The following is a 15,387-nucleotide window of genomic DNA, read 5'->3' as shown; positions in this document are numbered from 1 at the left end:
GGCAAGGTCCTAGGCCCATCATAGGACCTATGATCCAAGGGCTTTGCAAGGTCTGGTCATTTGGGGATGAGGAGAGCTGTTCTCTGGACCACAGCCTCTCCCATGGCCTCCGAGGCCTGAGGTACGCGAATGAAGCACCCTTTGCAGGCTGAGAAAGCCGGGAAGTCTACAGTCAGCCTCACCTGAAGAGGCAGAAGATGTGTCCTGACAAGGGAATGCTAGGCCTGGAATGCATTCCTCCATTTCCTTCATTATTTCTACCTCCACTAACAAAGTTTCTTAGAGCACTGCATAAGAGTATCCTCTAAATTTAGAAAGGCAGCTAGGCGCCAGACTTAGAATCAGAAAGATCTGAGTTTGAATCCTGCTCCACATACTTACTACCTGTATGACCCTGGACAAGTCACTTAACTTCTAACCTCAGCTTCTTTATCTCTAAAAAGGGGATAGTAATAGTACCAAATCAATCAAATGAGAGAACACTGGCTGAAATGCTTTGCAGACATTAAAGGACTATACAGGGTACCCCAAAAGTCATAATACACTTTTAAACTACTAAAGCTTAAAACTACACTCACACTTTTGGTATATTACATGTGAATATTAGCCATTATTCTTAATATGTATGTTTTAGCTGATAAGATAACTTGATATTGCTTCAAAAAACAAATTCTTATTTATTGGCAATAATCTTTACTTGTGATAAAGAATGACCTTTCTGTTCTGCCACATTAAAATGAGAAACAAAGTGATTGGCATTCGCAGTGCTTTGAAGGGTATGGTAAGAAAGGAAATTTGGGGCCCAGCTCCTTAGATCATTTGTATCAAATGGCCAGAAAAGAATGATGAACCAGTTTGCCAGAGATGATTACTTCGACAGCCTCCTGTTTCAGTTCTACCCACTTCTTTTTTATAGCTCTTTAAGAGTTATGGTTGATAGATATGGAGCTATATTTTTTTTCTTCTAATAGAGAATTGAAGAAATTATGAAGAGGACCAGAAAGGTTGAACAGAACTCAGAGCAGGTAAGCTTATTTAGGGAGCGAGAGTGTGCCACCTGTTTCTGTTTATCGTCTTATCTCTCAATCAGCTGGGCCAGATTGCTCCATATTCAGGCTAACTTGACCTACTTGCTGTGCCCCATAGATGACCTTCTGTCTCCCATCTTTATGCTGGTCGTCCTATATACCTGGAATGGTCTTCCTCCTCACCCTGACCTCTTGGAACATCTCATTCTAGCCAAGGCTCAGCTCAAGTGCCACCTCGTATGAGATCATTTTTCAGATTCTCCAAGTGTCCCCCAGAGTGCTGTACTTGGGGGGGTGGAGTGTGTGTGTTTTCTACCTTTATCTTTGACCTGCCAGTGCCTCTCACTTTGTGCTCACTAAATGCTTGTTAAATTAAACTGAATTGAAATGAAGAGAATAAGGAACCCAAAAAGACCCTCCAGTTAGGGCTTCAGAACTTTTCTTGGGTCCTGGGCTCCTTTGGCAGCCTGGATGCCTACTGATGGGCCCCTTCTCAGAATCAAGTTTACAAATGCATAAAGGGAAAAAGGAAACTAATGATATCGAAATCTAGTTATCACAATATTGGTTTTAAGTCATTGATTCCCAGGTAGGAACCTTTGACATACAATTTTCATATGGAAAGACATTTGAAACTATCAAAATTCATGGGTAGCAGATTGAAAATCATTGAGCTTTGCCTTTTTATTCCTCCTTCTGCATACCCTTTGGTGGAAATGCTAATGAACTGTAACCTGGACAAATGGAATAAAAGTCCAAGAAAGTAATTAATATTAGAAGATCACACTTATATAAGACCTTACATTTATTATTATTATTATTCATTATCTTCCCTTCCCTCCCCCCAAAAAAACCCTTTCTTTCTTCCTAACTTTTCTTTTACTGTTGAGGATGCAGCTAACTTCCCAGTTACCCAGGCTTGCTATCTCAGTGTCATCCTTAATTCTTTGACTTGAATTCACCTTATGAATCCAATCTATTTCTCATCTTTTTTTCTGCCTTCACAGCATTTCTGGAATACTCTCCCTCCTCTTCTTTGCCACTGCCTCACCCCAACTCCCAGTGCAGGCTTCAGCACCTCTCCCCTGGACTACTGCAGTTGGCAGTCTACCTGCTGGTAGAGGCCTGTCCTAAATCCTTCATTCCAGTCTGTCCTCCTCTCAGGTGCCAGAGTGATGTCCCTAATGTACAGGTCTGACTGTGTTACCTCTGCTCAATCAAATCCAATTGAAAATAGAAAATCTTCTACTGGGCTTTTCATGCTCTCCACAACCTGGCCACTTCCTTCCTCTTCAGTCTTTTTGCACTTTATGTAATTTATGGTCCCCTGACACTGACTGCCTCCTTGCTGTATGTCTGTCTCTTGACACTACCTTTTTCCTGGCTGTTTCCATGTTCTTCTTCTGCCTCCTGACTTTTCTGGCTTCCTTCAGAACTTAGCTCAGATCCCATCTTCTGAAGATTTTTTTCAGCATTCCCTATTCCAAGTTGACACCCCACTCAGATTCCCTTTCATTCCGACTCTTTCTCTTGTATGATCATAGTTGTTTGTATGATATCTCCCCCATCAAAATGTGAGTGGGTCCCTGTTTTTGCTGTTCTTTGGAACCCCAGTGCTTAGGACATACTCAGCCCATATTAAGTAAACACTGAATAAATCCCTGTTGACGGGAAATTTACAAAGGGCACTAGTCTTCTGAGTCATCAAATCCTTGCTCCCTCAATTGTTGTCACATGCATGAGAGGGCAAGTTCTTTCTCTTTGGAGTCTTGGTTTCCCTACTTGTAAGATGGGTACAGTGGTTGTACCAAATATCATCCAGGGTAGTTGGGAAAATGACTGTGACTCTGTGAAGTGGGCATTTTGCATTGGAAGTTCAGGGTTTCTGAAGAGTCAGAGTGAGGCCTACTATGTTGGTCCTATTCAGGACTTCATCTTTACTCAGCAGCTTTTCTTCCCCAAAGAAACACTTCAATAGCTGCCAAGTCTATTCCTGCTTTACTTGCCTTCTGTTGTTGAGCCTTGTGCCTTACCAGTTGGGATCAATATAGATTCTAACTCCATGGGGCAGAGAGCAGAAGGAGGAGGGGACTTTATGGCCCTCCAGGAAAGCAAATGAAATCAGAATGATCTTTCTTTAGTCTCACAGGGCTAAATGCCAGAATTCTCATTGTTTCTGTAATCTAAATTTTGTAGCAAGGTGAATGAAGCTCTTACACTGTGTTTAGGGGAATGGACCTGCAATTATGCTGGAGTAGGGAATTCTTGGCTAATAAAACTCCCTGTGCCAGTGTAGATTGGCATCTTAGGGGGCTGCCTAGGGCAGTGGAGTCAGACTCAATAGGAAAGGGATTGCTCACGTGTATATCACTATCCCTGGAGTCCACATTTTGACTTAGAAAGCCACACATTTGTATTTTTGTTTATTTTGCTAAATCTTTCTCAATTGCATCTTAATCTGGTTTTGTCTGCCTGGTGACCTACAGCATGGCCAGGATATGACCCCAAGTCTTTCTGCCTCTGGGCCTAAGTGCTCTATCCATTATACCACCCAGATACTCCCTTCAAAAAGATTTGTTAAATTGTACACTGTGAAATAACAATGAGAATTTGCCACTGAGGCATGCTGGTGTAGAAAGGGCAGTGGCTTTGAATTGAGATCTAAATCCTCTGATATCATCTTTTTTTAAACCCTTACCTTCTGTCTTGGAGCCAATACAAGGCAGAAGAGCGGTAAGAGCTAGGCAGTTGGGGTGAAATGACTTGCCCAGGGTCACACAGCTGGGAAGTGTCTGAGGCCAGATTTGAGCCTCAATCCACTGAGCCACCCAACTGCCCCCTTATCCTCCCCATCTTATGAATGAGGAGACTAAGGCTCAGAGAAGTGACTTGCCCAGACTCTCAGAGCTGAGAGTCCAGTCTAGCCTCCTTTGATCCTATGGCATTTCTTTCTACTGCAAACATTCATTTAGAATGAAAGAATGAAGTTGCCATGATAATGATGCCACATAAAGAAGTGACTGAGCCTTACTATATCCTTCACAACTGCCTGCTTTTCTACTGGAAGTTTCTTTTTTGTGATGTAATAAAGTTTGTATGCATCAGATTTTTCCCATTTTTAACTTATAAATATGGTTACTGACATAAAAACAGAGACAAATTCCACTGGCATATTTGTGAAAAGCAATGCCAAAGTATAATTACAGTTAGAAAGCTCTACCTTCCAGAGAAACGTTGAGTAGAAGGTGTTCTTTAGGACAGAAGAATCTGTCCTTTTGCCATAGAAGGGCACCTGGCTGGTGTCTCAGTATACACACCTTTGCCGGGTTACTGTGCCCCCTGTTTGTGACTGAGCCTCACTTTCAGGACGACTTCCCCACACTGAAATTACACCTGCAGTTCAGCCACTGTCATCTTGCCTGCTCTCTTGGGTCTCATTACATGGGCCACTCCTGCCCTCAAGTCATAGATAGTTAGGCTTTAATCTTTAAAAAAATATTTCTTTCTTAGTAACAACTCATAATACAGAAGGACAAGGGCTAGGCAATTGGGGTTAAGTGACTTTCCCAGAGTTACAGCCAGGAAGTGTATGAGGTCATATTTGAAAACAGGTTCTCCTAACTCCAGGCCTGGTGCTCTATCCACGTTGCCACCTACAACCCCAATTAACTTTTAATCTGAAGGAGGAAAATAATTACCATAGAAAAGTGAACGCTGAAATAATAGAGATGGTTTGATAGCAAATAGTTCCTGAGCCCAGTCATGTGTTGCTTGGTTACAGAGTGAAGAGAAGTCTAAGAATGAGGCTATTGACGAGGATGATGCTGTTGAAGCAGACAAAGAAAATTTGGAAACAGTGGACCCCCTGGGTATGCCTCCATTCATAAGTTTAGCTCTTTTATAATTATTTAGGATGCTGAAGAATGATTATAATCATGATAATCATAACTCCCATTTGTAAAGTGCTTTAAGGATTGCAGAGCACTTTTTCCTGCTAAAATCCTGTGAGGTAGGTGGTTGAAGTGATATATTACTTCCCATTTTACAGATGAAACTGGAGCTCACAGTTTGAAGTGATTTAATAAGCGAGAGGGTATCTGTATTTATTTAAATGTAAGGTGAGACTTCATAGAGTTTTAATGTAGGAAGCTTTTCATGACTGACGGGACATGAAATTAACCTTCATAAGTTTTGGAAAATTGAATACATCCTACCCAGAAGACAAGGGAAGTTATAACGAATGGCCCCCTTTTATGTTCTTTCTCTGTTATCCCAAATCAGTTCACTATGGAAGTATTTATTTAGGGTCTGAGATGCCGTGATACAGAGCAGGGGTTCTTTGCCTTCTGTGTCTTGGACCCCTTTAGCAATATAGTGAAGCCCTTTTCAGAATCATGTGTTGGGTTTTAAAAAAATGTATAACTGAAAGAAATGCTAGGTTTCCTTTAGAGGTAGGTGAAAAGATGCAGTTTTTTTCCATTCCAGTTCATGGATCCTCTGAAGTCTGTGGATGCCTTGGGGATCTAGGCCCCATGTTAAGAGCCCTTGGTATAAAGCAGTGATTCCCAAAGTGGGTGCCACCACCCCCTGGTGGGTGCTGCAGCGATCCAGGGGAGCAGTGATGGCCACACTTTTTTTTGTATTACATTCTATTCTGAGTTCAATAAATAGTTTCATAATTTCCAGGAGGCCCTAAGTAATATTATTTCTGGAAAGGGGGTGGTAGGCCAAAAAAGTTTGGAAACCACTGGTAAAAAGGAATGTCTTTTTTCACATTCCTTGCAGAAGGGAGACAATTGAGGCATCTTTTGGGGAGGTGGGACCAGAAAGGCAATGATCGTAGTTGGCACCCCATCACATTTCAGTTCTTGAGGGTGGAGGTTGTATTGAAACCCTTCTTCATAACTTCTGCTGCTCAGTGTACTTCCATACACCTAGAGAAGATACATCAGTATTTGATGAGCGGCATGCCCTGGGGCAGTACTGCTGCCTCTAAACATAGCTCTAGCTTCCTAATTTTACCTCTCATCTAATAAGATATTGGACACATCTGTCGTGTTTTATTATAGTTGATCTTGAAACTCAAATGGTTTGTTATTCTATCTTTTTATCTTCCCAGCCAAGGTCACCGAAACGGACTCACCTGAAGACGTCAAACCCTCAGAAGAACTTAGTGCTACGATGCCTCCTCAGGTAGCTAATGAGATACAAACCGAAACTGCAGCCAGCGATGAGACTGTCGAACTCATCACCAATGGCAATGAGACGGCCCCAGAGCCAGAAAATAGCGGACCTTATTTGGATATGACTCTGGCAACAGATACTAGGTCAGTCATCTTTATAAATAAAATACAGCTTTTTTGAGGAGGCGGGATGGGATCTTTTCCATGGAATTATTCATTCATTCATTTGTTTGAACTTATTTGAACAAGGTAAGGTAAAGCAAGTGATGCTCATCAAGCCTTTCCTTCAGCCAGCTTTGACAGTGGGAATGGTTGAGGGTTCATGACGTACATTTTCAGTTCTCCAAAAGCTCCGCATTTTTAGCTGTTCTTTGCTCAGACAGTCCTTCTGTGGAAGCTTCTATTTGAAATAGACTTGAACTTCTTATCCTGCCTTTCAGAAACATCGAAAGCATAAAAATCCTTTGGTTTCTGTTCTCCTCAGTCAGAGGGAAATACTGTGTTTCTGCCTTAGATCCCCAGGGCCTAGCACAGCTGTTAAAGTCACCTCTACAATGTAGTAACCAACCATTTATTGTAAAGCATTTTTTCTGATTTGTAGTTAGAGATAGAATAGTTACTTCACTCTCATCACGCCACCTTCAGCATATCTAATTAACAGTAGCTAAATAGAACACAATTATATGCCTATTATTCTCGACAGATATAATAGGCACTACTTTACTTATCCTCTTTCCAGACTTGGTGAATGAACACTTACTTAATGCTGTTGGAATTAGAATGGATAGTCCTCATAGCCCCTTCCTTCCCAGCTCCAGAGCCTTCACCCCCACCCTATCACAACCTCGATTAGAACAGTAACTGAGGGATTGTCACAGAAATCTCTGCCTACCTCTTTCCCTGCTCGAGGTCACTGGAGCTCCCTAGGCCTAGCTGCAACCTTTGTATCCTCTGCCTTCACCCCCCTTTCTTTGTCAAGCTAGTAAGTGTTCCCAGTCCCACCCCATCACCCCACAGCAAGCCCTAGAGTCCTCACATAAGTCATTGCTGGGATTTTGGCAATGGAGAGCTCTCAATTAAGTTCTGGGATCCTTTTTCCTATAAAAAGCATGATAAAAAGGGTCTAATTTTATTATGGGCCAAATGGGCATTTGTGTGTTGACCTGGAAATGAACCTCACCCTTTGTAATACTTATGGGAGTAATCCTTTGCGACTTCTCCACCATTGGCTTGGAAACTTACTTAGGGTGCAGCTGCTTTTCATAAGTTGAGGACCATCTATAATCCGACCATTCATGCATAGTTTTATATTGTCCCATTGGACTTGCTTAATGAAAGTTAATCAGAGGGCAGAATGCTTTTCCAGATACAACATTGATCTTTGAGTAGGCAAGACATTTATTTACAACCTCTTTCTCCAGCCTTTCTGCCAAAGATGCGGTTACTCCAAACTCAGAAATCGTAGATGCTATCAAAACCGAGCACACATCAGACCTGAATGGAAAATCCGATACGTGGACTTTCGAGGAGATCATTGATCTTGAAGAACATGCCAAAACCACCCAACCGAATTCCAACAACACTCCTGATAGCTGTACTCAAAACTCAGATGATGCTGCTACATTTACTCCAAGTCCCAAGTTAGCTTTTGAGGAGGATTCAGTAATGAATCCCTTGACCACATCTGCAGGAAGCAATTAAGGTAATTTTATACCAATAAAAAGTCAGTTGCTTCTTTCAAACACAATTGCTCTCCTTGTGTTTTTCTGATGATGGCTTACATTTATATTAAGTCGACCTCACAAAAGTTGTCCCTTGGTACCCTGGGTTCCCAGAGATTGTGTCTATGGAGGAAGCCCAAGTTTTGATAGGGTCTGTTGAGCTGAGAGGTTTCAAGTATGGGCCTTGCAAAGGACTGCGTGTCTGGTTTTCCAAGGACCAGTTAGGGTCAGAGAGAGGCTGATGATAAGGTTTGTCACAGCGATCATCTTTTCAGCCACAGAAGCTTACAGAGAAAATATGCCAAGGATATACCCACTGATGAAATGAGCGATCCTCGAAATATAGCACTCTTACAACCATTGCCCCCTTTGGTTCCCATAGCAACTCCATGAGATATTGATTATTATTCCCATTTCACAAATAAGGAAACTGAGGTCCAGAGAGTTGATGTTTTTTGCTTTAGTCGCTCAGGAAATAAGTGGCAAATCTGGGAATAGAACCCAAGAGTCTTGGCTTCTAGCAGTGCTTTTTCTATCACAGTTGGCTTTCCCTATTATTTAAATCAGTGATATTATTTTGGTTCTTGATTTTTTTTCTCCACACAACAATTATTTTGAAGTGCTTGCTTTAATCCATTCAGGACATTTTTCTTGGAGTTTTGTGGCAATATTTCCATCCCTTTTCTATAAATAGACTGAAAATATTTGTTAAACATTAAAATGCAAAAATATTAGGGTGAAAACACGCCTTTGGGTTAACCTCTTTAAGCAGCACTTCAGTGGATACATCTAGTCAAGAAATTGGAGTTTGAAAAAAAGAAAAGCTCTTCAACAAACAAAACCAAGGGGCTGAAGCAAAACACAGATTATAGGAAGTGAATTTGGTTTGGAAAAATGTCTGGGCTCTTCCCATACATAGAGGAGTAGCCTCCTGCAGGAACCTCCAGCAACGATAGAAGATTCCCTTCCAGTGTCTGTTCTTATTAAAAACACATGCCTGGTGCTCATTGAAACAGCAATGATGCTAGTTTTTTGAAAGGGGATTACTCATTCTGCATAATTTGGGGCTTCTCCCTCCTTCACTATCCAGGTGTACTTTTAGTAACTCCTTGGCCCAACTTTCAGCTCTATACCTTGTGGTTCTTTTATCTCCAGGGTGTTCATTATACAGAAGTGTCAGGGAATTCTTCCATAAGCAACCCCAGTAGGCCTCTGGATCCTTTTATCTTCTGCCTGAACAATCCCAGTCATGAGAAAAATATCCACTCAATTTTTTTATAACGTTTACCTTCTGTCTTAGAATCAACAGCCAGTATTGGTTCCAAGGCCAAAGATTGGTCAGAGCTAAGCAATTGGAGCTAACTGACTTGCCACAGTGACAGTGAGGAAGTGTCCGAGGCCAGATTTGAACCCAGGACCACCTGTCTCTTGGGCTGGCTCTCTATTCACTGAGCCACCTAGTTGCCCCCATTTGCATTTTAAAAACAATATGCTAGATTTCAGCTGTACTGCCATTCATGGTAAAGCAAAATCTTATTACAAATGTACCCCCACAGTCGCGTGTTTTGAAGACCCAACATTAGGCAATACAAGACTGAATGCTTGAAGTAGACTGTTGGCCAAATGATGGGCAATGCTTAAAAAGCTGTGAAATGTGGCAGCATTAAAGGTGGTGTACCTATATTCAGGAAGGCTCCCACAGACTCATCCAAGGGTCATCAGTTGACCATAAAGCAGGGGTGTCTGTGGACTTATAAGGGGCCCGTGAATCGATTTGGGGAGATTCATGAACTTGGATAAGAAAAAAATGACATCCGTGTTTTCACTAAATTCTAACTGAAATTTGGCATTTTCTTCAATTATTTTAAAACCTGATTCTGAGAAGGAGCTTTACCAGACTGATTGCCAAAGGGTTCTTTGACATACAAGAAGACTAAGAACCCCTTACCCCCACCTTTTAAGGTAGAGAGGGAGCCCCATAACAAGGCTCTTTGTACTTAGTTACCTGGGTTTCAAACAGCAGTGTTCAAATGTGGTTTTTTATGGGCTGCTGATATTCTTAATTAAAAGGGAGGCTTTTTATACCAGGTTGACCATTATCATTTAATCTTTCAAGAAGGCTTCTTTATGAGAGTTATTAATGTCCCTGTGAATCTTAATATATTCATTTAGGCCAAAAAGTAGGAAATCTCTGAAGAATTATAGTCTTAGCACATCTTAATGTTAGAAGTGACCTGAGGGCTCATACAGTCCACCCCACTGCCCCTGATGGAGAGGCAGTATGGTATGGTGGAATGAGAGCTGGCCTCAGAGCCAAAAGGACCTGGTCTCAAATCCTGTCTTTGACTCTTCACCTCTCAATTTCCCAGGCAACTCTCTAGGACTATGAAGTTGCAGGCCTGCCCTGGTAGAAGGAATTCCTCATCTGAGAGTTCCCAGTGCCAATAAAATCACAATTTCCCTAAAGTATTATCCCCAACAAAAAGCCAGCCCACTTCTGCTTGAAGAAAGGAAATAAGCATTTATTAAGTGTCTGCCATATGCCAGGCACTGTATTAAACAATTTGCAAATATTATCTCATTTAATTCTAGCAGTTTTGCAGATGATATGATGGCCTACTTAAAAAATCCTAGAGAATCAACTGAGAGTTGTAGCATACAAAAATAAACGCACACAGGGGCAGCTGGGTAGCTCAGTGGATTGAGAGCCAGTCCTAGAGACGGGAGGTCCTAGGTTCAAATCCGGCCTCAGCCACTTCCCAGCTGTGTGACCCTGGGCAAGTCACTTGACCCCCATTGCCTACCCTTACCAATCTTCCACCTATAAAGTCAATACACAGAAGTTAAGGGTTTAAAATAAAAAAAAATAAAATAAAAAAAAAATAAATAAACGCACACAAATCATCAGCATTTCTATAGATCTCCAACACATCCCAGCAGCAAGAAGTAGAAAGAGAAACTCCATTTAAAATCACCCTAGACAATATAAAAGACTTGGGAATTGATCTGCCAAGACAAACACAGGAATTATATGAACACAACTACAAAACACTTTGCACACAATTAAAATTAGATCTCATTTAATTCTAACAACTTTGGAGGGTAGGTTATAGGGAAACTGAGGCAAGCCAAGGTGAAGTGATTCTCTCTGGGTCATACAGGTAGTAAGTGTCTGAGCTAGATTTGAACTCATGTCTTCCTGACTACAGGTCCAGCTCTATCTAGCTGTTCCCGAATGCCTCCAGTGATAGGAAACTTGGTACCCACAAAAGTAGCTCCTTGTAGTTTTGGGCATTTTTAATCGTTCGGGATTTCTTGTGTTGAAGTAAACTTGCCATCTGTTGTTTGCAATTTCATTCTTTGGGGCCAAGCAGAATGAGTTAGAAACTTTATTCAGGTGAAAATTTGGGCTAAACAGCCCCATTTCCTCCAGCTGCCCCAATTTGGGACACATGGTCTCTGGTGCTCTCAGCATGAGCATCTTGTTTGCTGTCTCCAAAGTCATCGTGATCTTTTTCCTTGAGGCCATCACATTGGTGGAGAGGAGGTAGAAGGGAAAGGGCTATAGAGGGCGAGTAAGAAAGGATTATGAAGTACTGAAGTGAGTAATATCGAAGGGGATTGGGTACTCTGGGACCAGAATCGCCCTCTGGACTCAATCTTTCTTCTCACTGTTTTGTCTTTGGCCAGATCTATAAACACTCCATTCCTGGAAGTCACTGGATCCCACAAGGTCTTTCTTCAAGAAGTTCCTTCTTGCTTTCTACTCAAGTTCAACCTTGTTAAGATCAAGTTCTCCATGTGTACCTTGAGTACTTTCAGGGAGTTACTCAGCTCTTCTGTGTTTGTTTCCTCCCTCTTGGGTTTAGTGAACATTCAGTGTGGCAAGATTTCCTGGCAAAGTATTGTTTCTGTTTCCTTTAAAAATTCCCTCTAAACCATCTCTTGTTTGTTTTATTTTCCCTTTGGCGTATGCAAAGTGGTGAGGAAGCATCCAAGCTGACTTCTTATAAACTGACCGGTAAATATTTTTCTAAAATGTTATGCTTGAGAAGGAAAGAATCTGCTTCCAGCTCTTATTTTGAAGCCCCTCAGTAACACTCACCCCTTTACTGTTAGACTCTCAGTGAATCAATGTTGGGCAAGAGTTTATGAGACCTCTAGGGTAATGATCCCACACTGCTCTCAGGAGCATTTTCATATCGTGGTGAATACAGACATTTGGGTGCTTTTGCAGTCCTTCATATTGTATTTTGCTATAATTTATATATTTACTTTCAGGAAAATCTCTTAAATCGCAGAGCGCCTGGTCTTAGTGTGGTGACAATTCGTCTTGATTTTCTAAAGCTTTCCTTTCAAATGGCACACTTGTGTCTTTCACAAACACTTAAGTATTGTTTTCACCTCTATAAAACAGTGTGATAGCCATCGCCTTGTGGCTTTGGTGCTCTTAGACTGTCATCTTTCTTTTTCTAGTGTACTCACTCTATTTCCTTCCCTGTTAAAGGCTGCATGCAGTCAATAAGTGCTTTTCAACAAAGTTTTCCTGCCTTTCTACAGCTTGAAGGGATGAAATGCCTCCTTCGAAATCACTGCAAAGAAATTCATTCACCGACAGTCTTAAACCTATGTAATACACACACACAATGCATCAAGTGGTTTATGAAAATGGTTTCATCAAATTGTACTTAAATCTGTGCCTTATACTCGAGTATGAGTTAATCAGTCCAGCTTCTAATGGATTTTCATTATTGAATCACCAGCGTTTTGAGGCTGAACTATGTTCCTTTCTGGAACTCACTCTTGAATTGGGGGGGGGGGGCTTATCCTTCCTGATGTCTTAGAGTTTTGCTATGGAGAGTTCTGAGCACTTGTTCTAGTTGAGAACAGTGGACTTTGGGGCATTTCATTTCATTCGTTGACTCAAGCTTTTTCATTTTGCCAGAGACAATCATTTTAAGACAAAAGATGCCAGTTTCTTTCTGCACATGTTATTTGTTGAAAACCGTTACAACTTTGTATATGTGGATGTCAGATATACCTTGCAGATGGGCATTTGTCATTTTAATACTTAACAGTTGTTCCCTAAGAATAGCACCACTTTCTAACAAAGTTATGAACAAAGACATCAGCGAGATTCAATAAATTAGACTCAAATTTCCTGTATCTTTAATTGTTGTGTTTTATAACCATGACATGTTTCCCCTTCCTCTTTCCATGCCTCTTCCCCTCCTTTTCCTGCATAAAATACAGTGTAAAACAGCAATATTGGCGTTATCTTTATTCTGTGTCTTGTAGTCATGGGATCCTAGAATTTGGAAAAGGGGCCTTATATATCATCTGTCCTTATTTTCTAGAGGAGAAAAGTAAGGCCAAGAGGGTAGAGACTCCCTGAAGGTCACAGAAGTACAAAGTGGTAGAGGCAGCATGTAAAACCTCAGTCTTCTGATTTCTAATTCTATGCTTCTTCTGTGGCATCCATCATTTTAGGTCATGCAGAATAAATTGGACACAGGCCTACCCGTTCTAGATACTTAGTATCGAGTAGATCTTTGGACCAGCTGGTCTCTGAAGTTCCTTCTAACCCCTGGATTATGGCATTTTGTTTCCACTGTCCTTAATCATTTTACTGCTCTTCTTGATCCAACTGTAAACCTTTTCTCATAACTCTCAAGTGAAATTATTTCGTTATTTTTACTGCATAACTTTTCTTTAAAGCCCTCACCTTCCGCCTTGGAATCAATGCTATGTCTTGACTCCTAGGCAGAAGAGCGGTAAGGGCTAGGCAATGGGTTTGAAGTGATTTGCTCAGGGCCACCCAGCTGGGAAGTGTCTGAGGCCAGATTTGAACCCAGCACCTCCCATCTCTAGGCCTGACTCTTAATCCACTGAGCCGCCCAGTGGAGGGAGCAGTCCACAGAGGAAAAGAAAAAAATGGATTTGGTTTAAAAGCTTGATTCTTTTTTTTACTCTTTCATTATGCTTGAGACCCACAGCAACCCAAATGTTAAGACATTTAGTGTAACATTAGTTTGTTGAGATACATTTTTGGTATTGAGAGACTGAGGTACCAAAGGTCCAAGCTTAACCTGTTTGTTGTTACCAGTAAGAGTGCAGGGGTCCCTAACACAGTCAGAGCGGCTTTTTTATGGTTTAGTCCAGAGACACCCTATTAACTAAGATTGTGATTGGTTCTTAATTACGCCCTCTATTTGACCAAGAGTCTTCATCATGGCAACCAGAAACCGCCAATTCGGCCAATATCCTCTAGGAAGGCCATGTGACAGCTAACTTCTGGTGCCCTCTCAGACAAGGGCTCTTCCAGAGCAGACAGCGCTATGGAGGGGGCACAGACTTAGTTGTCTGCCTGTGCCCGTCTCCTGAAGCTTCCTCATCTACCATTCCCTGTATCTTTGGAGCCCAGTACTAGGAAAGCATCTTCATTCATTTTTCTTCTCTCTCATCTGACATGCTTGTTTTGCTCCCTCATTGAATCCTACTTTAAGCCTCAGTGCTTGGTTCCAGTGATTACTATTATAATTAACAGACCTCTTCACTATAATCAATAATCACTTTCCTAAGTTCCCGTCAAAGTGCTAGAGAAAAATGAAGGGCTGCTCTCCAGCACTTTTCATTTACCGACAAGTAATGACATCCATTGGCCAATCTGCAAAATACAAAGAGTTGCCTGCCGCTATACGAGTGTCCCAGGTTAGAAACTTGGCTTCTTCCCATTCTGTCCTCATTTTGTCTGCTAGTGCAGTCTTCCACAGAGGTTACTGGACTAAGATCTTCATGGGTGGAAGCAGAGACCTGAGCCTGTCCATTTGAAATCATTAACTGTGACTGATAGCCGCCCTGTTCACAGTGTCAATATCTAGCAGACGTTTTCTTAATGCGCTTGGTTTTGACACAGGAATCACTTCCCAGGACCTGGTCTCATATGCCACAGGAACTTTTTTGAAAAAAAAAAAAAGATAAGACATGGGAGGCTGCAGAAGTGCCAAATTATAGAACAATATTAATGCACTTTAAAAAAAACCCGACTTTCTGTCCTAGAATGGATACTGTGTATTGGTTCCAAGGGAAGAGAGCAGTAAGGGCTAGGCAGTGAGGGTTAAGTGACTTGCCCAAGGTCACACAGCTGGGAACTGTCTGAGGCCAGACTTGAACCAGGACTTCCTATCTCCAGATCTAGCATTCTTATCCACTGAGCCACCTAACTGCCCCTTGATGTACCTTTAAGCTACATTAAATACTATTGTCTATATTGTCTGATCTCTCCGATTTGCTTGACTTTTCCAGAAATTTATTATAAAGGAAGCTTACTGGCTTTTTTGTTGTTTGTTATTATGCTAGTTGTTTTCTTGATGCTGAGCTGTCCCTTCATTCCTGATATCTGGTCATATTGAAATTTTTTAATAAAGCGCATTTCTGTAATATTTTCCCTGAATT

General features: G+C 41.4%; 2 protein-coding genes across 2 annotated transcripts in view; one reads left to right on the top strand and one right to left on the bottom strand.

Annotated features, from left to right (window-relative positions):
• MAP7D3 (MAP7 domain containing 3) overlaps positions 1-7,958 on the top strand; it is a 72,179-nt gene extending 64,221 nt beyond the window's left edge. Inside the window, 4 exon segments of the mRNA XM_044682727.1 lie at positions 972-1,025; positions 4,810-4,897; positions 6,148-6,355; positions 7,633-7,958. Of these exon segments, the coding sequence (XP_044538662.1) occupies positions 972-1,025; positions 4,810-4,897; positions 6,148-6,355; positions 7,633-7,912 (630 nt within the window). The 3' untranslated portion in view covers positions 7,913-7,958.
• Positions 1-15,387, bottom strand: part of LOC123253517 (transmembrane 9 superfamily member 2-like) — a gene marked incomplete at its 5' end in the record, with an annotated part of 941,355 nt that overhangs the window by 846,669 nt on the left and 79,299 nt on the right. The window lies entirely within an intron of this gene.

Source organism: Gracilinanus agilis, chromosome X, assembly GCF_016433145.1.
Source record: "Gracilinanus agilis isolate LMUSP501 chromosome X, AgileGrace, whole genome shotgun sequence".
Lineage (NCBI taxonomy): Eukaryota > Metazoa > Chordata > Mammalia > Didelphimorphia > Didelphidae > Gracilinanus > Gracilinanus agilis.
Note: the sequence above shows the minus strand (reverse complement) of the source record. Positions and strands in the feature narration are given on the sequence as shown.